This window comes from Podarcis gaigeae (assembly GCF_964106915.1).
Source record: "Podarcis gaigeae genome assembly, chromosome: 10".
NCBI classification, from domain to species: domain Eukaryota; kingdom Metazoa; phylum Chordata; class Lepidosauria; order Squamata; family Lacertidae; genus Podarcis; species Podarcis gaigeae.
The window spans coordinates 37,608,147-37,633,169 of NC_139686.1; the positions used below are offsets into that span (position 1 = coordinate 37,608,147).

Below are 25,023 nucleotides of genomic sequence, written 5' to 3' on the forward strand. Positions count from 1 at the left end.
AGTTATAGATATACTCCAGGGTACTCTGAGGGCTTCTTCAGAAGTAATATATTTCTTACACAAAAATATAATTTCCTTGTAGGAAAAGGCATGAAACAATCCACCTGTCATCTGTTTATACATTTTGGGAAGCTGCAACCAGTCAAGTATGATTGTGGGAGGGGGGACAGTTTCTGTTTTTGTTAAAACAAAATTTTTTTTTCTTCCAGTAGCACCTTAAAGACCAACTAAGTTAGTTCTTGGTATGAGCTTTCGTGTGCATGCACACTTCTTCAGATTTTTGTTAGTTACTGTGTTATGCATTTTTGTGTTTTTATATTGTAAGCTGCCATGCGATTCTTGGATGAAGGGTATAGAAATTTAATAAATTATTATTATTATTATTATTATTATTATTATTATTATTACTACTACTACTACTACTACTACTACTACTACATATATGCATACTCCTACTTCACTGCATAGATGTGCCATTCATGTAGGAAATGCAAAATGTTAGCAGCCACAGTGTTTGGAATATTTAGAGAAGTCCCACTGATATCAGAAAAAGTGGCTCAGTTGTCATGGTTTAGTAATCCAAATTGCCTGAATGTTGAACTGAATATTCTATGCTTTGTTTGGAGTTCTTTTGGACCTTAAAAACACACACACACACACACACACACAATGAAAGTGACCTTAAAATTCTTTTGTGAAAGATACAGACATTGTACCTTGAAGACTTACCTGTACTGAAGGGAAGCAAGCATTAAAGAGCAATTTGTGAGCTGCAATTTAATATGACTGTCCTGCTGTGAACACTTTGACAGCTTTTGTGCTGTTGTAAAAATACATTTTATTTTTAAATTGTTTTTTCCAGCGTATATGAACCCCTGTTGAAACCCCACAATGAAATGCTACACTCTCCCTTCAAGAAATGTCCTAACATTTTAAAAGCTGGGTTTTTGTGTGTGTTTTTTTAAAAAAGAGAGAGTAAAAACCAGTTTGATTTCTGCTCTTCTACTCCTGTACTGCTAAGTTCACAACACAATTTTTTTTACCTTAAAAGTGAGCACAAATGGTCTTCTCCATTTCCAAACTTATTGTGCCTCCAGTTTAGACCCCCCAACTTGATGTAATGATATTCCTACAGTTAATTTCATATTTAATTTGACCCTTAGTGTGACCAAGTAATGATGAAAGATCAAAATTTGTTCAAATGCGCTTTGAACAACTAATTCTGCTGGCCAGGAAATCAGGTCTTTTTCTAAGTCAAGCTCTGCGTTTTTCCTCGGTTAAGATCGAAAGCTCTGCCCCACTCAAATTTATTTTAGGCAAACAATGTGTGATATTGATGGGTATGTTTGATTGAACAGTGTAAAAGAGAAAGTTGTGCATCATTTGCTTAAAAAAAAAAAGGCAGGGAACTTGAGATGCACACCCAAATTCTGAAGCCTTCCACTGTGGTCTCAGTCTTGAAATATCCAGTTAATACATCTTACCATGCAATTCAGAGGGTATTTCACAGGCTGCAGGAAGCATTGGAACTCCCCTTTTGCCTTCTGGGAGCAGACAAGATTCACATGGATCGCTTGGGGTCATGCTCCATTATGTAATCCCATTTATTTAATTCCACAGGAAAATGTTAAGAGTTATACACACTATAACTCGATAGCTCATTCCTAGCAGGTTGATGGGAATTGTCACTCTGTGAGGGGTAAACTACAGTGTCCAGAATTCTTAGAGGAAAAGAATGTGCTTCAAATGCATTTTAAAGGGATATTGTGTATGCAGCCAAGGTTTGTTTTGTAGTTTTCCGATTCTTTGCTCTTCAGCTGTATCCTCTAGGATTAATTATTTTAAATTCTATAACTGCATGTAGCTATGAGGCATAACAGTATGTGGGAGGTTTGTTTTAACAGCATAATGTTAACTAGATCAAAGTACCAATTAATACGTATAATCCGTGTTGTGAAATCTGCTGTCATATTCAATTTTGTGCAGCTGTTGACATGTATCAGAAAACCTGTTGACTGAAATGTGAGGTGCTCACTGGAGATTCTCCTGCACATCAGTTAAAGCAAGTCTTTTGGGGGGACTCTTGCAAGTCTCATTCTCAATTCTGTTCACGTGTAAATGATGGGGAGAATAGTTGTGGCTCACCAAAAGGGAGCTTTGCAAAGTAAGGACTACTCTTTCAACAAGCTGATAGGATGCATGCTACAGAGAAGTGGAGCTCACACCACAGAAGCATTTTATTAAAGTCATAAGAATAATCAGTTGTTAACCCCTCCACTTCAGGACAGCTTAAACCCTGCCAACGGTAGTCATCAACAAAATAAAAGGTTTTATAGGTTTTTGAAATATACTTCAATTGCAGAAAATACCCAAGGAAGTGGTGAGGGCTCCACAGTTATGAAGCTTCTTCCAAATTACGTTTGACATATTTTGAAAACTTATAATGTTACTTGTATTAGCCTTTTTTTAATAAAAAAAGTCAGCACTCACAAAGCTGCTTTTGTGTGCATTTATTCACTTACTGGGCATGACATGACAGATACTTATGAAATTAAGTTGAAGGGCATTACAAAATCCCCCTCTTTCTCAAAAGGTAAGAATGTGAGGTTATTCTGTGAACTCAAGAGGCAGGTTCAATGCAAAACAAACAACAAACCCATGAATTTCAGGGTCACTTCTCTCATTGTGAGGTTATGTGGCCCTTTGTATCATCTTGTCAACTGGTAAGGAGAATTCTTTTATCATAGATTTGGTAGTAGATCAATGGTCGTCTGCATCTACCCTAGCATTTATCTAATACAAAATGTGATGCGGAGAGTACTTTGAAACACACATTTGAAAATAGCTATTAATACAAACATAGATTCAAACCACTTAGAGTTTCAAGGAGCCATAAGCACCTTAAGATGATCTTTATGAAATCAAGCTTTTGCTAGTTTGGGTGGACATGAGTGACAAAAAAAATCATGTCCAACCACAGGCAAAAGTTGATGGAATAAAATATAAAAACCAAAATCTGACAGAATAGAACTTGTAAGAATATGGAGAGATGCACATAAGAGAGACACATTCAGAACACTCTGTGAACCACTGGCCACCTCCTCTCAAAAAGCATATTGCAGAACTCCTCTACAGAAAAGGCAAAAGATAAGGAAAGTGGAGCAGCTTTCTTGTGAAGAAAAGCTTTATACTGCTTTTTAGCTAGTGGTAAAGAGATGGTGACTGGTAGGTAGCACAAGAGACGCTTAGAAAATTATGAATTGCTTGTTTCTTGTTTAGACTCTTGCAGTGCATGATAGATTGGCTGCTTTTAAAAGCAATCCAGAAACTGTGGTTGGTGCAGAAGAGGGTCACAAGTTTATTAACTGAAGCTGCTTCCAGACAATATCTGTTTTGGGGTGGAATTCAGTCACATGCATACAAATTTAGGTTGAACAATTGCACAGATAAGTGGGAAGTGTTATGCAAAAAACCCATTTCCCCCAAAGAGTGGACTTTTTGTAATAAGGAAAGTGACAGGGAGATTCACTGGAAAGTGTAGAAAAGCTTTTGCTTCAAGGCAGCAGCACCCAACCTTCCCATGTTCATTAAACAGCAATTGCCATATAATCTCCCTGAAAACAAATAATGACGAATGCCCAATAAACAGGTCTGAAAGTGCCCTGAGACTCAGCAGTTTAATAATAATAAATAATAGAAAAAATCCAAAATAAAACACAGTAAGAATCAGTCTAGACTTGGCTGCTTGATCACACTATGCCTGTGCATTGTCAGTTGCACTAGCCCCTGGGCCCTATTTAAAACACTGGTTTGAATCTTAGAAACCCTAAGCAGCATGGGACCAGGTTACATGAAAGACTGTCTTCTCCTACACATGTTGACCCAAACCTTAACATCCTCCTAAGAAGTCCTGTTCCTGGTACCTCTTATTAATGAAGTGAGGTGAGCAATCACCAGAGACAGGTCCTTTTCAGTAGAGGCATCTCAGTTATGGAATAGGTTACTAGGGGGCTAGCCATTTTTGTGGTCTTTTTGCTGCCAGGCAGAATACCTTTTAGTTCACCCAAGCCTTTTACATAATTTAAGTAGTCTCCCTCTCTGCGTAGGAACCATGATTTTTGTGTTTGTTTTTTTTAATTTTGAGGATGTGGCAAGTTCTGTTTCATTGTATCTGTCTGGCTTCTTCCCCTTTTAATGGTTGCCATAGTATTTCACTTATTTTTGATTACTTATTGTTAGCTATCCAGAGAACTTCATGTTATAGGGCAGCATGTTATAGGGCAGCAAATACCAAAAATAAATACGGAGACAAAAGAATTTATGTGCAGTCCATTTCTACACAAATAATTCAAGATAATTACAATGAATTAAATTAATTGCTAGTAATTTGATAACTGTGAAATGAGTGACATTCCTACACAGTTGACTTACATATTTATTGCTGCAAGATGGGTCATTGGAACAGATTGGTTTGTTAAAAGGATCAAACAAATTGGTGCTGGATGTTCCTAGTAGCCTTAACAGCTAAGAACAGACTCCATGTGTGCATTGGGTTTATAAGCACGCAATGAAGGTTTTTCCTGCTCTCTTATGATACTGGTTCATCCAATGAAGGTGAATATTGGAAAATTCAGGGCAGACTAAAGGAGGTACTTTCACACAGTACTTAACTCTAGAACCTGTTCCCACAAGAGGTAGTGATGGCTACCTACCTGAGTGGCTTTAACAGAGGAGTAGACAAACTCATAGAGGAGAAGGCTCTCAATGGCAGTATGCCCTGAATTCTGCCAGTTGCTGGCAAACACAGGTGGGGAGAGTGGTTTTGTACTCATGCACTGCTTATGAGCTTTTAAAAGGCATCAAGTTAGCTACTGTGCGAACAGGATGCTAGACTGCATGGACTCTTGGCCTGATCTGGCATGGCTCTGCTTACATTTTTAAGGAGCCAAACTAATTCACAATTCCGAGACAAATATATGGATCAGAACATGGTTATCCTTTGGTTTTTGCATGTCTAATTCTGAGATAACAGTTCTTGGATTAAAAAAAGGTGCTAAAATGCATATTTTAAGATAAAATGCAAGCAAAAATGTGTGGTTTGCTGGGGAAGTGCAAAAATGAAACTATAGGCAAGTCTCTGTGATCAACTTCATTACACTGAAGTGCAATTTCAAAGAGTGCTACCCCTGGGTGTGCTCCAAACAGCTCTGGCTTGGGGAAATGCTCAGCTGTAACATGTGAAAGCTGGGTGTGCTATTCTAATGTGTGAAGTGTGTCCGCATCTCAGGATCATTGTTTGCATGGAACTGGTTTCCTGAAGTGGGATTTCACATCTTTGCTTGTGTGAATATGGTAAGGACCAAGAAAGAACCCTTCCAGAACAGACCAAAATGCCACCTAGTCCAGCATCCTGCTTCTCACAGTGGCCAAGTCAATGTTCCTGGAAAGTCCACCAGCATGGCTCAAAAGTAGAATACCTTTTCCCACTGTTGCTGTCCAGCTACTGGTACTTAACATCATCTTCAAAATACCGGTAATCTATATGCCACTTTCCCAAATGATGCTTAAAATGGCTCATGAGAGCAGTAAACAAATCTGTATATAAGTAGGGTTTGCATCCAACGTTAGCCATACTCTGCAGAAGTCCCTTTAAATGAATGAACACTTAGGTGCATCCCTTTCAGTTTGAGTTTACTCTCAGTAAAACTTGGGTGCAACCTACATTTTATGAATAGCCTATTTTATGCTCCTATTATCCAGCTAACAAAAACATTTATGAAATACATTCTAGGCATCTTGAGCCTGTTCTAGGCATTTTCATGTCTCCTTGAGACGATTGGGTCGGGGAGATAAACACTTTGGGTAGTATTCAACTAAGTTTTATTCAGAGTTGAATCCATGGGGTTTAATGAACATTACAGAGTTAGGTCTATTAATTTCAATGAGTCTGCTCTGTGGAGAACTTTATATTTGCCTTGGAAGCATGAATTTTTTCCTGCAAATATTGCCCAATGAAATCTCAACCCATGATATCAGCATTTTTATCATACTCGTCTGCATTTTTGTAAGCTAGTGATTGACTATTTTACTAGCCAAGAAATGTTTCACTTCAAAGTATCACATGTTACTGTATGTAATTGGTTCTTGTGAAGTTTACCAAGCAAATATTCCCTCTCTTTTACAGACTTGGATTATCACTTGCTTTTATCTTCAGCTGCTCCTCCTTAATCCTCTTATCAGAGCCCAAAGTCCCTGCGGGAATCCTGTGACGGATGATGTGTATGACATTGCAAAACTGGCAAGTGGCTTTCCTTGTAACCTTCTTTTTATATACTAAGTGTTGTGACTATGCTAAGCAGCCACAGTAAGCAGACTACAGTAAGCGAGAAGGGACACTGGGGAAAGCATGTTGACGGAAGTGCTTCTTGACTTACAATTGAAGATTGAAAGTGCATTCACAAAAATGGTTGTGTTTACAGCAGAGCTAGCCAACTCCGTGCCCACCAGAAACTGTTGGACTCCAATTCCCAGCAGTCCCTGCTAGCATGGTCAATCATCAGGGATGATGGGAATTCTGCTCATCTCCACTGTAGCACAGTATTGCAGTCAGGCATTGACTCCACCACCTCATCCCAAGGGAATTCTCTCTGCTCAGGACCTCCAGCCAGTGAGGGACCAGGTCACTGGGGGGACTTGGATTCAACCTGCCTGTAAATTGACCAATTGCTGATGGGCCCAGGGCAGACAAGGTCCAAAGGAAGACTTCACTCTGGTCCACTTCTCAGAAATAAAAAGCAGCTAGCCTCTTCCCTGGCACTGCCATTTTTCCATTTGGGATCAGCTTGTGCCTACCTGTTACTGTGGGTGATTGCTCAGTGCATGACCTTGTTATAGATGATCTCAGTCCCAATATTGGGGACCAGGGAGGAATTTTTCTGTCAGACTAATTTGCCTCATCTGAAGGTTTTACCTTCCTCATAACAATTGTCACAACTTAGGGTTAGGCCTTAGTCTTGGTTGGAGGAGAGTCTGTAAGACTCTGTCTGCCCCGCTGAGGGAACAGGTATCCCATTAAAGGAATCCAGGAGGAGGTGCTTCTGCCCAGATGCCCATGTGTGGGGTCCAGGGTCATAGCGCTCCTCAAGGCAGCAATCCAGTCAAGAAGATATTTGATGTATGTCACAGGGCCTAACCATCTCTGGATCAACACCCATAAAACATCCAGCAAGTAGGTTGGTTAATATAGAATATACCCAATGCCTAGGCCAAACCCCTTACATCTGTAATCGATAGGGTTGTGGCTAATTCAATCCAAAATGAATATTGCCATGTGTAGTCCTTGATTGGGTGGGGCAATGGTTTCACAGCACTTTGGCCTGCAATAATTGCTACAATCCAACAACCTCTGGAGAGCATCATGTTGGCTACCCCAGATTTGCAGCATCCAAGACAGCAGCCTTCGAGGGCTTCCTTTTCAACTCAAATGTTTGTTCTAATAGTCAGCAGCACATCTCAGATTTCCTTAATTTGTTTTCTTTGGTCCATTTTTGATGCCCATTAGCAAATTCCCCAAGTGCTAGTATTAGCTTTTCTCTCAAGCCCATGGTAAATAGGCCCCCTGGCCCCTTAACCTAAACCTGAGTGTTTCGTTTGTGTGTTTTTACTTGAAAATAATGGATTGAGGAGCTTTCTGCTTGTGTTCTCACAATCTTATGGAAGACAAACCAAATCGCGTGCTTTTCCCCTAATTAGAAAAAGGGCAATCTTTTATGAATTGTATTGTTTTTTTCTTTTACAAAAATGCATCTCAAAGGGGTTTCTGCCAATTTAGATTAGATCATCCCAGCAAGACTCAGATAATGGAAATGTCACTGAGAAACAATTTGTAACACACAGCCTTGCATGTTTTACCCCCAAGTAAAGAGCAAGTAAAACAGCACGCAGTACAGTTATGAACAATGTACAGAGATCTTGTGAGCTGAACAATTTTTTTAAAGTCACATGGATTCTAGAAAACACATGTTCCCTCACTTATGAGAAACATTTTGCTTTTAATGTGGAAATGAGTAAATAAAATAAGGGAAACATTAGCTGATACTGCTCCACATTGACCCAGTTTGCACATTAAGCTAAGCCAAACCATGGTTTAGTGCAGTGCTGAAACTAGGCTTTCTGTCACCTGGGGCAAAGACTCGGTTTGCCACCACCAACCACCACCCCACATGTTTTTGTGTACTCACACACACACACTACAGGAAGGGATAAATACAAAGTGCTTCATATGTCAGCATCACATTTATTTCATTGCAGATATTTTATTTTCAGTATGAAGAGGACTCAATTTTTGCAGCTGATTGTATGCAGCAGTGCCCTCTTTATGTATTCATATGGTGTAAACATGTATGTTTTCCTCTAGATCCAAACACACACACACACACACACAGAGAGAGAGAGAGAGAGAGAGAGAGAGAGAGAGAGAGAGAGGGAGGGAGGGGGAGAGGGAGGGAGAGAACAAACATAAGCAAGCAATACTCCAAAGTGCTTTTGTTCCCAAAACGGGCAGGAGGTGGTGTTCCGATCTCTTCACCACTTTCAATTGATCTTTGAGACATTGATGGAAGCAAAAGAAGGAAGGAAGGAAGGAAGGAAGGAAGGAAGGAAGGAAGGAAGGAAGGAAGGAAGGAAACGAAACTTTTCCTTTCTAACTTGCTTGGAGAGCAACTTTCTCCAGGATTTCTCTTTCGCACACAGTTCCAAAACAGACAGGGGGAAAGGGGAAGGAGGATCTCAAGATCCACACTGCTACAAAAGACAGGAAGGACACTTTTAGACTCTGGAGCTGCAAAGAGGTGGTGCGGTCAGAGGAAGCCCCTGCAAGCTGGGAGCCTCAGTGGTGCCCCTGTAGAAGCTTCACCCAGGGCTGAGAGCCTGGCTATCGCTCCATTAACTACAGCCCTGCTTAGTGTGAAATCACAGGATCTCAGAAAGGAGATTGCAGTCATTTGCTTCTCCTCCAGTCCTGATGCTGCTGTGCTTCTGTGAACTATGCCATGGTTTGGCTTAACATGTCATCCATATCCAGGCTTATGGCTTTTCTCCCTCTAGAAAGGTTTGTTCTATAGCATTTGGTTTGTGGTTTATGTGGAGAAGATAAATTACAAAACCAGGTTTGGATGGCACACTAAGCCAAACCATAGTTTAGGTCACAGCAATGTAGCAGAACCAAAGGAGGAGCAAGTAACCACAATATTCTTTCTGCAGCCCCCACAGTCATGTGCTTGTGTCAAGCCATGGTTTAGCTTTGTGGTATTTGCAATGTGTGTGGCTGTGGGGAGGGGAATGAGATGGTAAGACGTGGTGTGAAACAGTCCTGCATATGATCATCTCTCTTTCGGTACAGTAAACCTTTGAGATTTTTGAGCTCTTGCACGTTACATGCCTTCATGCAATCCATTTCATGCTACCATAAATATTTATGGTGAAGCTGATCTCCATATTGGAAGAAATGTGGTTATTAACTTGTGCAGTACGAACAATCACACCTACCAGCTTCCCAAGGGAAAATGAAATAGTTTCATGTTGTTGTTTTTCCTAACAAGGAGTTTAATGCTTGTTTGTTTGTTTGGTGGTGGTGGGGAAGTTCATAAACAATGCACACATGGATCCTCTAATGTGTTGGAAATCTGAGGTGAGATACCCACACAGTGGAAGTTGCCCCCAGTTCCATTCGCCACACAGAGGCAGCTTAAGGTCCAAATAGTTTACTGTTGCAGAAGATAAGGCTTCAGTAATACATTTCTGGGCGTTGATATATACATACAGCTTGTAGGCTTTGCAGATACAGATAAGTAGAAATACCTCCATTGCTCCATCAATTCAGATCTTTGAATCACTTCTCAAGATTGACTCCGACACAGACAGCACAAGACTGAGTGTGATATGCCTTAATCACTTATACCAGGCATGGCCAAACTTGGCCCTCCAGCTGTTTTGGGACAACAACTCCCATCATCTCTATCTAACAGGACCAGTGATCAGCGATGATGGGAACTGTAGTCCCAAAACAGCTGGAGGGCCATGTTTGGCCATGCCTGACTTATATAGTCAGCACTGACTGGGCTGACTCTGCACCTGTTGGCTTATCTTATACATAGAGTGATTTGTGCTCATGAAGGAAATCAACCCCTTCCTCCATGTCCAGTTCTTCAGACACAATGTGCAGACAGTTTCCACCTTTGCATGGTTCCCCACCATCGCCAGTTACTCAAGCGCCAAGAACAGTTCCTAGTGTGATTCTAAGCTTGAACTTCTTTATTTTTTTATACATTACATTTGTATACCACCTTTATCTTCCAAGGAGCTCAAGGTGGTATGCATGGTTCGCCTCCTGTCTATTTCATCCTCACAACCCTGTTCTTCAGGGTTTGGGTCATGAATCTTTCCTAGCCCTATCTAGAGATGCCAGGGATGGAACCTGCATGTAAAGTTTGTGCTCTACCACTGTGCTACAGCCCTTCTCTGTTTGACAGACAGTCTTTTTTCAGATTTCTAAAAATAAGCGTACATGTTGGCCTTTTACAAACCATTTCAAAAGCACTCTTATGTGTGTCTCTGCTCAGCTTACTCATGTAAGGCAGTATGATGGGGGTCTGGAAGAATTTACAATTTTAGTGTGCATTGCTGCTGTTCCTATTTTTTAATTGCTGTGCTTAATTTTAATTACCCTCCTCTCCAGGCTTTTAATTTTAAGCGGCAACTCTGAAACAATGCTTTTTATATTTTCATGAGCTGCCTGGAAACATTCTATGCACAAAATTTTCATTTTCTATTAATTGTGTTAATGTAATATGGTTTTATGAGTGATGCCGCACAGTTTTATAATCACTGTTCATGATCCACTTACTCAAGAGTCATCAACTTCAGTAGAAGTGGTCTGGCATAAGTGGTTTTAGTATTGCGCTGTTAAATAAGTAAATATCGTTAACTGTTTCATTGCTCTACTTAGAAGGGAAGCACACTTTTCCAGCTGAGACAGAAGGAATTAAGAGGAAATGTATCGTGTGGGAGAATATAAACAAGAGGCAAGAGAGGAGAAATGTGCAAGTAGGAAAGAAAGTGAGAATCAGACATCTAAGCAGAAGAAACAAACTGCAAATACAGAGAAGGGGCAAATGAAATGAAACGGAAGATCTAGCAGCTGTGCTAAGTGAAGCCATAAGGCTTTGTTCAGCTATTTATTCAAACAACAAATGGCCTGTTCCTACACAAAAGCCGCATATAAGCTTTGGTCTAAGTGCAAACTTCCCTTTAAAAATTATTATTGTCCTTGTTTGAATGGAAGGTATTATACAACCAACAAAGTAATCTGAACCAAATGACACAAATAAGCATAGACTCATAAACAGGTTGATTTTTGTCAGTCTCGTACATTTCACTGTATTACGCTGTTTGACAGCAGAAAGGTCTCCCATGAGGAGTGGTGAACTCTCCTTCCTGGCAGGTTTCTAAGCAGAGGTTGGATGGCCCTTTGTCATGGATGCTTCAGCTAAGATTCCTGCATTGCAGGGGTTTGGATTAGTTGACCTTCATGGTCCCTTCCAACTCTACAGTTCTATGATTCTCTAAGCCCCTATTGACTATGGTCCTACATTCATTAGCTGCATCTCAGATGGACTACCATAATGGATATATGTGCCACTGCCCATGAAAACTACTCTGAAGTATTGGTTGGTACAGAATTCTGCTGCTAAAATCTTGACTTGGACAAGAAGCAGAGATCACATGGCCCCTTCATTGTCTCAGCTGCAGAGGGAGCTATTTTCAACACAAGGGGTGAATTCTCTTCTGGAAAACCTTCCAGGGGCTGCATGCCACTGGTGGGAGGTACCAGAGGCAAAAATTGACAGAGCAATGAAGGCTGACTAGATCTTTGTATTGTAGGCTAGTTTCTACAATCACTCTCACACACCCCTCTCTCCTCCATTCAAGGAGGCATTATCAGAGCTAGAGGGCATATTGCAGCTAGGCAAAAACAGCTGAGGAGGGTTCAAAGTAGTGCTGGGGAGAGTCCCATATAAAGAGGCTTGTGGGGGCAATTTGGCCCCCAGGCTTGGGGTCCCCAAGAGCATCTGTGGCTGTTTCCTCTGCATGTTCCCTTGCCTTTGAGGAGACTTGCTGGCAAGACAGGAATGTTTTTATGGTGTGTGTGTGTTGTGGTCAGACCTCATATGTGGAACTCCCTGCTTCAAGAGGTTAAAATCATCTTCCTCCTTATTTGTGTTTACCAGCAGTGGAAAACTTTGCTTTTTAAACAAGCATTTGATTCTGTTGCTGCTGTATTGATTAGTTGGTATTGCTCTTTTGATGCAGTTTCTAAGTTTGTGTGTCAATGATTGGATTACTGCAGTGGCGTAGCGTGGGTTGTCAGCACCCGGGGCAAGGCAAGTAATTTGCACCCCCTAACCCGTGGATTTGCGCCCCCTAACCCTAACCCCCAGATGTTGCGCCCGGTGCGGCCGGCCCCCCCTGCACCCCCACGCTATGCCACTGGATTACTGTGATGGTTTTCTGTGATCCTGTAATATATTAAGTTGTTGTTCTTTATGATAACATCAGCAAGAGGTGGCCATCAATTTGCTCATAATCTTTGGCATCTTTTTAAACCTTTGGAATCATTCTTCAAACACCCCCCCCCCTTTGTGACCTTCCTTTTCACTGTCTGAAGCCAATTCTGCCATCTGAACGGAACTCACTCCAGTCCTTTTTGCTCCTTCTGTCCTCTCTTGAACCATCCCACCTTCTCTTTATCATCCTACAACAACTGTGCCTTTCCAACTCTTCTCGTTGTTTGTTTTTAATTTGCACCCGGAAATCTCTGACTGTGAGTAACAACAAATTAAATTTTACAACTTGCCTTAAGTGAATTTTAAAAGCACACTAAAATTATAAAAGCACACTTGAAACTTTTGGGAAAGCTCCCAAGGGGAAAGGGTCCCACGGTTGTAGATTGTGATAGTGATCAAAAAGCTCAATAAAACTCTTCTGGGGTAGGTATCACCTGGGTGTGTGTTAGGATTGTTGCACATGCAGAACATGTACTCTGTGTGCTAGGAGAGCAGGTCTGCAGATCATTTTCTGCTTATGCAAGGAAGGGATGCAAAGTGAGTGGTCATTCAGTGCTTCCAGAGTAGTTGTGCACATACTAATGAAAGAGGAGATTCCTCTCTGTATCAGAAGTACTATATGTTGCACTAATCATGGGACCTATTTTCCCAAAGGTATCTGCAACCAGAGGTTCCTCTTTTATATATATAAAAAGGTGCCACCCTTGGAGTGAATGATAGGAGGGATACTGCTGTCCTCCGGCATTTGACACCTGAGGCATCCGCCTCACTCTGTCTAGTGGTAGGGCTGGCCAAGCTCAACTTATATCAAAATGTATGTGCTAAGATGGTTCATTTTTATGGTAAGAAACACTTTACTGTTTCATAGTCTACTCACACTGGAAACATAATATCTAAACTATTAACATTAGGCAAACAAAACAAATAAAGCCTTGGCTAAGTATATAATACATGTGTTTGTCATTTAGTATATGTAATTGCTTATGGCAATCATTGCAGCTTTTAACCTGAGTTCCAAGAGCAAAACGTTCAGTGTTCCTTCCCAAAACAAACTTACGGATCAGATATTCATTCTTGATCCTGCCCTGCAGCAATGCTACTGCTGAACACATAAACATTTATTGTACTGATAATTCGGTAATGGTAATCCCACTTCATCTTTCTACAGCTTTCCCCAAATCTTCCTAGTAGAAACCAGCTGGAGAAAATGGCTCAGGGCACATAACATAAAGGAGGGAAAGGACACAGAAGCACCACAGAGCTGAGGTGCTGGGTAGTAAACAGTCCTCAAAAAAATTGGAATTGGCCCACATTCCATATGGTCTGTTGGAGGGTGGTGAGGAAGGCTGGTGGGGAATATGACTGGTGAAAACCCCAAGCTCTAAACACAGAGGCTTAGAGGTTCACATTCTGCCTCTGGACTTTGAGGTATCCCCACCCCACTTTAAGTCTCCACCACCATCGCTCAGCCCAGACACTGAGGTCCTCCTCCGAGGATCTTCTGCAGGTTCCCTCAAGAAGTGAAGTTACAGGGAACCAGGCAGAGGACCTTCTCAGTAGTGGCACCCTCCCTGTGGAACACCCTCCTTTCAGATGTCAAGGAGATAAAGAACTGCACAACTTTTAGAAGACATCTGAAGGCAGCCCTGTATCGGGAATTTTTTATGTTTGATGTTTTATTATGTTTTTATATATGCTGTAAGCTGCCCAGAGTGGTTGGGAAAACCCAGCCAGATGGGCAGAGAATAACAACAACAACAACCACAACCCACAATTTCATGTTCCTTTTGAGGAGACATAGTCCAGTATTATCATCATGGCATAGTGGGTTTTCCTAGGGAAATGCAGGGGTGGGGAATCTGTGAAGTTGACTGTAGCAGCATTGCAGTTAATGAAGGGCTGAAGGGGGGTTGGGGCAATTGAGAGCTGCAGTAGTGCATAGAAAAGCATTATCTGGATGCCCGGCCCAACCACAGATGGACAGCAGGTCTACTCATTGAGAAATGACGGAGAGGTAGTCCTGGAGTACAAGTTTCCTAGTGAGCAGCTCTATCCAGGCCTCACCATTGCTCAGTCATCAGCTCTACCAGAAATGGCAGGGCTGTTTCCTGAGTCTAGTTATGTATGTTTGTTTGGAGTACTATATATACAGCTTGGCATGCAAATAGAGAATCAGGCAGGTGAAGGGGATTGGTCTACTGAGCTAGGGACCGAAAAAATGATGTTCATTCTGTGTTAAGAGTCTAATTAATTAGATATCTAGGCTGAGAAAACTTTCAGCCTAGAAAAACCCTCTAGAGCTGGTCCAGTTTGAATGGATAGGCTTCCCCAACCTGGTTAGATTACCACTCTCACCAGCTGGAGGTTTTGTTCATCTTAAAGGACACCAGGTAGGAGAGGGCTGGACTAAGGCAGCTTCCCTAGGGTGTTCCTGGCTGTCTTTCCCTAAGTCACAGTAGTAGTAGATTATTTTCCCTACTGTGATGGGCTTCGTGGGGTGGTGAATGCTTTTCTCCATGAGGGAGCCTTCCCAGACCCGCTGAAAGAGGCGGTTATTAAACCGCTTCTTAAAAAACCATCTTTAGATGCGGCCACGATGGCCAACTATCGCCCAGTCTCAAATCTTCCATTCTTGGGCAAGGTGATTGAGCGAGTGGTTGCCGAACAACTCCAGGCACGCCTGGAAGAAGCGGACCATTTGGATCCCTTCCAGTCGGGATTCAGGCCTCATCATGGGACTGAAACTGCCTTGATGATCTCCGGCGGGCTAGGGACAAAGGTGAGAGCTGTTTCCTGGTTCTGCTGGATCTCTCAGTGGCATTTGATACCATCGACCATAACATCCTTCTGGACCGTCTTGAGGGGCTGGTAGCTGGGGGCACTGTCATACAGTGGTTCCGCTCCTTCCTCCTGGGCCATGTTCAGAAAGTGGTGGTGGGGGATGAGTGTTCAGACCCCTGGGCTCTCACTTGTGGGGTGCCTCAGGGTTCTGTCCTCTCCCCCATGCTTTTCAACATCTACATGCAGCCGCTGGGAGAGATCATCAGGGGGTTGGGCTGGGTGTTCATCAGTATGCGGATGATACCCAGCTCTACCTCTCTTCCAAATCAGAACCAGTGAAGGCAGTGACGGTCCTGTGTGAGTATCTGTTTTTTTTTTTTTATAAAGATATTTATTAGGGTTTTTTATAAAAAATACAAAAATAATAAACAACATTCCTTTTGTCTTAACAAATTTTCAAACCTTTTTGGACTTCCTCACGTTTCCCGTTCACACTTACATTATCAATACATTTTTCCAAGCAAATTATCATGTAATTTATAGTCACTCTTTTAAATGATAAATAACAATTCTTCAGCAATTTTCCTGTGTGAGTATCTGGAGGCAGTTGGAGGATGGATGGCGGCTTACAGATTGAGATTGAATCCTGACAAGACAGAAGTCCTGTTTCTGGGGGACAGGAGGCAGGCAGGTGTGGAGGATTCCCTTGTCCTTAATGGGGTAACTGTGCCCCTGAAGGACCAGGTGTGCAGCCTGGGAGTCATTTTGGACTCACAGCTGTCCATGGAGGCACAGGTTAAATCCGTGTCCAGGGCAGCTGTGTACCAGCTCCATCTGGTACGCAGGCTGAGATCCTATCTGCCTGCGGACTGCCTCGCCAGAGTGGTGCATGCTCTGGTTATCTCCCGCTTGGACTACTGCAATGCGCTCCACGTGGGGCTACCTTTGAAGGAGACCCGGAAACTACAACTAATCCAGAACACAGCAGCCAGACTGGTGACTAGGAGCGGCCGCCGAGACCATATAACACCGGTCTTGAAAAACCTACATTGGCTCCCAGTACGTTTCCGAGCACAATGCAAAGTGTTGGTGCTGACCTTTAAAGCCCTAAATGGCCTCGGTCCAGTATACCTGAAGGAGCATCTCCACCCCCATCGTTCTACCCGGACACTGAGGTCCAGCACCGAGGGCCTTCTGGCGGTTCCCTCACTGCGAGAAGCCAAGTTACAGGGAACCAGGCAGAGGGCCTTCTCGGTAGTGGTGGCTCATCTGCTCTGTGTGATGTAGCCTGCCAAGGACATGACACACCTCAATTTTCCAGTTCCCATGCAGGAAGCAGGTGCTTTACAGAGCACCTTGCAAGTAGCTGTGTCACAATTAGTGCTGGAGTTGATTGCTTACCAGATTACTGGACCAGCAACAACCCATTACAAATGGGTTAAGGAAGTGGTACACAGGCCTGTGTTATCTTTTGGCTGAAGGGTGTGCAACTGTCTCCCTGACTGAGGCCTTGAAAGGTTTTACTGAATTTCACATGCGGGCAAGATTTATGTAAATTTCCAAACTGTTGGCTCTGGACCTTTAAATTGTAAGGGTCTATCCAAGTGCTTTCTGTGACATCAGAGGAGGCATGCAACCTTCAAAGAAGTTCAGCTGACAGTGTTAAGAGAGGCAGGACAGGCAAATACTTCAGAAATCAAGGAAGGTAATGCAAGGCTGAAAGGGTTGGAGGATTAGGATCCTGAGAAGGATTCTTCTAAGTATGAGCTTTGCTGAGATAGTATCCACGTGATCAATTTGGACTTGCTGTGACTTGGACATAGATGAGACTACAAAATTACAACTATATTTGATATACAATTCTATAAATAATTTGCAATTAAAGAAAGTTTTCTGAGTAAGACACCATGCATATATATTATCCACTGTCATGCACAAGCTGTCTCGTGCTGAGTTGTTTTCTGTTTGGAAGTAATGCTCTTACTCCTTGAATCTGTAGTCTTGACCACTTACGTTCTTGTGTGTTTTTTTAAACTGTGCGTGAAAAGTGCTTGACAGGCCCTGATGCCGGTAAAGTAGATTGTATACATAATGCATGCCAATTCTTGTAGTGCTTGTTGATCTGGAACAAATTTAATCTTGCAGTGACCTTTCTTAAAGGAATATACAGTTGCTGACATTGCTAAGTATCGAGCCCCTTCCTGCATACCGAGTATGGAGAACAATGTATTTCCTTTTGCTTGAAGTGTGGCTATTACTGGATCCCAAATTATGGGCTATCAGGGTGGTGAGAAATACAGGGTGGGATTAGACTCGTGGATGCCTGCACTAATGCAATGGGGCTTTGCCTCCTCATCTGCCCCCATCTCCCCAAACTGGCTTAGGGGGGTCAGGAGAGCCTTAAGAAAAGTGTATAGGGGAATAATTCCATTTGGCAAGCTGAAAATCTTCTCCAACATTGACTGGGATGAGGAATTAGCAGCCTTTCCCAATAACCTACTATTCCAGTTCAGAATTCAGATGTAACAGAAAATAAGCGCAAGACACGATGAGTCTTGGATTCATGCACTACCTTTGTATAGGATTTCATTGGACTCCAATTCCCATCAGCCCCAGTCAACATGGCCAGTGGCCAGGGATGATGGAAGTTTTAGTCCGGCAGCATCTGAAGAGCTATGCATTTCCCACCCCTGCTTTAGCAGAACATTTAATGATATTTTTCTTTATAGCATATAATTAAATTTCAGCTTGATTTTATATAGAACCACTAAATAACCTTTAATGTCCTTTATTGTCTGTCTGTAGGTTGGAAATCTTCCAAATGATTATATGATAACCCTTAAATATGTCCGGAAGATGGACAGTCTGGTATGTACAACCGCTTGAATTATATTCTTTGTAAAACAACCACGGGAGTCCTTGATGATTCTTGTTTTCTACTCTTACGAGATGAGAACTTCAGGTTTTGTTAAAGCTCTTACTAAACAAAGGCCTTTCAAAAACTATTTACTTCAAAAGATATAGATCAGTACTAAGACTCAGTGGTTTCTGTGGGTGAGTTAAGCTTAAACCAGGAGTGGCTAAGCTTCAGCCCAGCACACCCTATGACCCCCACAAATTTGGGCAGATCTAAGAAGGGTAAATATATGCAATGCTCTGCCCAGCCCAACACCCTCATTGGGACAGAAATTACCTCCTCACCCATTATCGGATCAGTCATTTAATGCATAGAGGTGAGCTTTAATCACACTTCCTCAAATGATCTGCCCAAATCCACTGATGAGGAGGCCTATGTTCCCATGTGTGTATTCTGTGTGGGGCTACCTTTGAAGGTGACTCAGAAACTGCAACTAATCCAGAATGCGGCAGCTAGACTAGTGACTGGGAGTGGCTGCCAAGACCATATAACACCAGTCCTGAGAGACCTGCATTGGTTCCCAGTGCATATCCAAGCACAATTCAGTGTTGGTGTGGACCTTTAAAGCCCTAAATATACCTCAGCCCAGTATACCTGAAGGAGCATCTCCACCCCCATTGTTCAGCCCGGACACTGAGGTCCAGCGGTGAGGGCCTTCTGGCAGTTCCCTCACTGCGAGAAGTGAGGTTACAGGGAACCAGGCAGAGGGCCTTCTCAGTTGTGGTGTCTGCCTTGTGGAACACCCTCCTATCAGATGTCAAGGAATAATAAATAATAATAATAAATTTTATTTATATCCTGCCCTCCCCAGCCGAAGCCGGGCTCAGGGCGGCTAACAACAAATTTCCCTGGCCCCCGGGAAATAAACAACTATCTGACTTTTAGAAGACATCTGAAGGCAGCCCTGTTTAGGGAAGTTTTTAATGTTTGAAGTTTTATTCTGTTTTTAATGTTCTGTTGGAAGCTGCCCAGAGTGGCTGGGGAAACCATAATAAATGAATTATTATTATTATTATTATTATTATTATTATTATTATTATTATTATTATTATTCTGTGAGAGAGTTTATGCAAGTGTGTGGGATAGCAATGCCCCTTTTTGGCCACACCCAGAAGGGATGCTCTGCCCCGAGTCTGGACTACAGGTGAATGCCCTCAGGGGGAAAACAATAACAGCTAACAACCCTTGGCTTAAACCTTTCACCTTACCATTTACCTTACTATATTTCTGCTTGAGAGTGCCCCATATCTTTTCTTTAGTGATAAAATGCAATAAATGCTCATTACTGTGCAAGGCAGAGAATATAGATTTTTGGTTTGAATCTTTGATTTATATTTTCGATCCTATTGTACAGTGACTTTGGCAGCAAAAGGGATAAGCCTATGTATAATTATCATTTCCACAGTGGAAATCCATATAAGACATTGCCAGAGATAAAGGAGGTGAACAGCTTCTTTAGTTGTGATAATTATTATGATTATCTCTTTAATGAATGCACTGGGTAATCAAAAGATATTTTATTTCCCTGACATATATGCTTTCTTTGTTGTTTTCTTGCATAATTCTGCTGGTCCTAAACGCTCCTTATTCCAATGTAATATTTATGCTGTTTTGGAAATATCCGGGTGGTATTCAGAATCTAAAAAAAATAAGTGTTGTATCCAATGTTAATCCTACTCAGAGTAGAAGCTTTGGACATGGTTAATGGCCATTGTTAAATTTTGTTTATTGAGTTCAGTGGTTCTACTCATGAGTATAATTTAGTTGAATAAAATTCGAAATGCCTGCAAATTTTGTTAGCCTTGGTAAGAGCTCTTAAGTGCTGTATTGTTTGGTTTTGTGAGGAATATTAAAACAGGGACACTTCCCTTCAGAATAACATTTATGAGATTGGTTAATTTTGCATTAGTAGGTATATTTTAAACTATATTTAAAAAGGTAAAGGGACCCATGACCATTAGGTCCAGTCGTCACCGACTCTGGGGTTGTGGCGCTCATCTCGCTTTATTGGCCGAGGGAGCCGGCGTACAGCTTCCAGGTTATGTAGCCAGCATGACGAACCAGAGCAGCGCACGGAAACGCCATTTACCTTCCCGCCGGAGCGGTACCTATTTATCTACTTGCACTTTTGACATGCTTTCGAACTGCTAGGTTGGCAGGAGCAGGGACCGAGCAACGGGAGCTCACCCCGTCGTGGGGATTCGAACCGCCAACCTTCTGATCGGCAAGTCCTAGGCTCTGTGGTTTAACCCACAGTGCCACCCACGTCCCAAACTATATTTAGAACGTAATAATTAATCCTACAACTGGTATTATTAACACCCCAGTTGTGTTAATAACAATGCCACAAGGGTTAAATTCTCTTTCCAGAAAGAGACTCCCTCCTTTTTAGGTGGTGTTGGAAGATGCTTTCAAATGGGGGAACATAGCTCCCCCAACAAATAATAAAAAAATATTATTATTAAAATATTATTATTGTAGTAACAGTAATAGCTAAGAATAGAAAGTGTCAAATCGATAGAGATTGCCTATCCAATAGAGGGGAAAGATGGAAAAGACGGTAAGCTGCCAGAACAAGTATCCAGATATATTAAGCGATAAAATAGGGAGGGGAGGAGGCTGGATATAGGACTGGGAGTGGGACAAGGAAAAGAGGAGATGGGAATCCTTACTTCTTGGACTGCCGTGTGAGCCTCTCAACATTGCTGCCTGCCTGATGTACATGCTTTGCATGGAAAGATAAGATCTCCTCCAGGTTGATCTGCAAAAGAATCCCGACTGAGACCATCAAAATTGCTGCCTGTCTGTGAAGGCGATGCTGAGCTAGGCTGGACCAAGGCTCTGACTTGGTATAATGCAGCATGCTTCTAGGGAGAAAAGGTATGACAAACCTAGACAGCATCTTAAAAAGTAGACACATCACCTTGCCAACAAAGGTCTGTATAGTAAAAGCTATGGTTTTCCCAATAGTGATGTACGGAAGTGAGAGCTGGACCATAAAGAAGGCTGATCGCTGAAGAATTGATGCTTTTGTGAATCATGGTGCTGGAGGAGACTCTTGAGAGTCCCATGGACTGCAAGAAGATCAAACCTCTCTATTCTTAAGGAAATCAGCCCTGAGTGCTGATCTTCAGGACAGATCCTGAAGCTGAGGCTCCAATACTTTGGCCACCTCATGAGAAGAGAAGACTCTCTGGAAAAGACCCTGATGTTGGGAAAGATGGAGGGCACAAGGAGAAGGGGACGACAGAGGATGAGATGCAACGTTGGATGGTATTCTCAAAGCTACCAGCATGAGTTTGACCAAACTGCGGGAGGCGGTGGAAGACAGGAGTGCCTGGCGTGCTCCGGTCCATGGGGTCATGAAGAGTCGGACACGACTAAACGACTAAACAACAACGACAACAACGTTTCTGTGATCTTCATGCTGTGCTTGTGCGTTCCCAAGGCATCCAGCTGGCCAGCATAAGAAATGATGGTCCTTTGGTCTGGTCCAGCACGGCTGTTCTGAGTTTCTTTTGTCTGAGGCCCTTAGTTCCTTCCATTATCCCCCCCCCCCCAGTGTTCCAAAATGTGGAACTGCGGTTATCAATATATCCACATCAGTGGAGCAGCTTTTTGTTTTCATACTTGTGGTGCAGTTTTCTCACAACAATGTTCAGTGCCTCAAATTAAAAACACATGGACACTGAAACATCTGGACCATTCTGGACTGTTCTTGACAATAGTTTGGATGTGAAGTGGTCATTCATAAATTCCATTGGTGTGTTTTCATGCTGCTTCATCTACACAGTGTACAGCTCTGCTTTGATGAATAAGAAAGCCAAAGCTGCAGATCATCAGTATTTATAACAGTACCGCCCTTCAAAACATCTAATGAAGTTCTTACAGCACCATAGAATTGTAGAATTGGACGGGATATTGGGGGTCATCTTCTAGTCCAATCCCCTGTGATTCAAGAATCTCAGCTAAAGCATCAATGGCAAATGGCCATCCAGCCTCTGCTTAAAAACCTCCAATGAAGTCTGCTCCCCTGTCAAACAGCTCTTACAGCCAGAAAGTTCTTCCTGATGTTTAGTAGAAATCTTCTGTCTCGTAACTTGAAACTATTGGTTTGGGTCCTACGCTCTGGAGCAGGAGAAAACAAGCTTTCTCCACCTTCCATCTGATAGCCCTTAAATCAGTTTTAAACTTAAATCAATATGTGGGGGAGGGTAAGGTGGAACAAGCCCAATGAGCATGCTTTCAGTCAACTGAAGAAATATATTAGTTTTTGGCACTTGGTGCAACAAAAAATATTCCAAGCCAAAATGTGTCAGCAACACAGATCTATAAAATGCATCCAATGCCAACATTTTTTAAATAAAAAAATTTAATGCATTACAAATTACTTTCAGCCAAGCATCTAATTCTGTGGGCCAAAAAGCAAATGTACAAACTGCAAAGAATAGTGTGGGTGGGTGCTGCTCAGTTAAAGGCCAAAGGAAGTCTGTTGGCTGGCAGGAAGAGTAAGAAAAATGGTTTTAGTGTGTGTATGTATGTGTGTATTCTTGCATGTGCAAACGGGAGCATAAACGAGGAAGAACCTTCTTCTGCAAGTGTTGAAAAAGATAGGGTGGGTAATCCAAGTTTTGTGGCTTGCTCAGTTGGTTGGAGGATGGGGCTGATAACTCCAAGGTTGCAGGTTTGATCCCCATATGGGACAACTCCAAGGTTGCAGGTTTGATCCCCATATGGGACATTTTCATTGCAAGGGGTTGGACTAAATTATCCTCAGGGTCCCTTCCAACTCTACAATTCTATGATTCTATGATTTAAATGTTACTATTAAGTTCAGTTCTCCATAAACTTGATGTTCTTTACAGAAAGTTAGTGTTTGTAGGAGCAGCAGAATTAATAGATTTGAGTTACTCTCTTATCTCTGAAATATGCTGCCAAGCTGTATACTGAATTTTATGGTTCTCCTTTACTCCTCTTCCCCCACCACCGTCCTAGTTTGTTGCCAACAACTGTTTTTATGGTGGACCACCCAGAAAAAGGATAGTGAAATTAGCAGGGAGGATTTGTGCTGTAGAATTCTGCATGTAGGGCAGTGGGTGCAAATACAAATAAAGGCACATATAAATGCTCATTAAATAAATGCAATAGACTGATAAACTTCAGGTCGAAATTGTACTTCGTCCTCATGAAATTTGTAAATGGGGCCCTTGGCTTCTTCAATTGGGTCTTTCTGCTTCTCAAATGAACACACCATGAGTTTCATCATTTGGGTCAGTTTCCAAGAGTTAGCAAGTGATTCTACAGTATTGGTTTATTTGCTTTTGACATCTCCGTTTGCTCTCAGTTAAGATTTTTGCAGTAGCTAGAATCCAGTGACATCGGGAGATCCATAGGTTCTCCATCCCTGCCCTGTGCAGCTCCACCGAATCGTTGCATTAAAGATCTCAAATTGAGTTTTAGTTGTGAGTGTTAGTAAACCATGTTTGACATTGAGATAGACAAATTCAAGGCATAAATTGTGGGATGGTGGGGGTTGCATAATGCGTTTTACAGCAAAAGTGTCTTGTGGAACCTAATGTGGAGATACACATTTTTTAAAAAAAGTATAGCATAATTAGAAGAATAAAAGGCATAATAATCAATCTACAAGTCATTGTGTAAAGAAGAACAAGATTGTGTGTTAGATTCCCGCATACTTCAGTGTGAAAGAAGTTAAATGCTAGCAGTGATTTTTTTGACAGCTTTGAAGCTGGTAGACTCAGGGATAAAGCAGAACTGGCAACATCTACTGACAGTCATGGCTGACCTAGTTATGTTAAGAAGGACTGTCAGGAATTCCAAAAAGGACTCAAGAAAACAGCAGGTAATCTAATGGCAGCTGAATTTTCAATCTGACAAAGTGCAAGCTAATACCTATTGGAAAGGACACGTTAATCTACTTTTACACACTTTAAATTACTTAAACAGTTGTGTGTGGAGTGTAATCTCTCTCTCTTTTCTTTTTATCACCCCTGACAGCCTAATCATTGTTGGTTGTATCTGATGGTTCCTGAATTGTCAGCGAGTCTGAATAATCTTCTGCACAGATTTAAAGACTTTTCAGATATGTCAGATGTCTTAAGTAATTACTCAATCATCAATAATCTCACAAGGATCATCAATGATCTAATGGCATGCCTGTCTACTAATAAAAATAAGGTAATAATCTAAGATGAATCTTCCCTCTTGGTTGCAAAATAATACCTTTGTGTATAGAGAGCAGACCAGAACAGAATAGACTGGTTTGTATGTAGTGGGAAGGATCCTGACCGAGCTTCAGCACCTGCTTCCATCTCGGCCTCCTGCACAGCCAGGCAAAAGACTTCTGCAGTGCTTCATTTTGCCTTCAGAAAATCCCAGCTCCTCATGTGCAAATCAGAGACATTTATTCTAAAGTTGTTAATTAAACAAGTCAGTTTGCAGTTTGATTGTTTTAAAATTTTGGAATTTGTTTTAAACCATGGTCTGTAGTTCACAGGTAACAACATCCAGCCAGGATTTTCTAAAAGTGAAACTAAATGCTGCAGAGGTCCTTTTCCCAATCATAGTAGAAGGGGTGTGTGTGTGTGTGTGTGTGTGGAAAACACAAGCCCAAGACTCTGCTTGGGCTTGCCCTTGCTTGTGCCTATATCGCTAAATCTTTATTGAGTGTTACACGGAAAT

General features: G+C 41.9%; 1 protein-coding gene across 4 annotated transcripts in view; it reads left to right on the top strand.

Moving 5' to 3' along the window:
* KITLG (KIT ligand) overlaps positions 1-25,023 on the top strand; it is a 109,333-nt gene that overhangs the window by 65,111 nt on the left and 19,199 nt on the right. For 3 of the 4 annotated variants that reach the window (XM_083699487.1, XM_083699484.1, XM_083699485.1), the window contains exons 2-4: positions 6,185-6,298; positions 18,210-18,272; positions 24,340-24,519. In XM_083699487.1, coding sequence (XP_083555613.1) covers positions 18,234-18,272; positions 24,340-24,519 — 219 coding nt within the window. In that variant the 5' untranslated portion in view covers positions 6,185-6,298; positions 18,210-18,233. The remainder of the gene's footprint in view (positions 1-6,184; positions 6,299-18,209; positions 18,273-24,339; positions 24,520-25,023) is intronic. The other variant, XM_083699486.1, reaches the window with a different exon arrangement.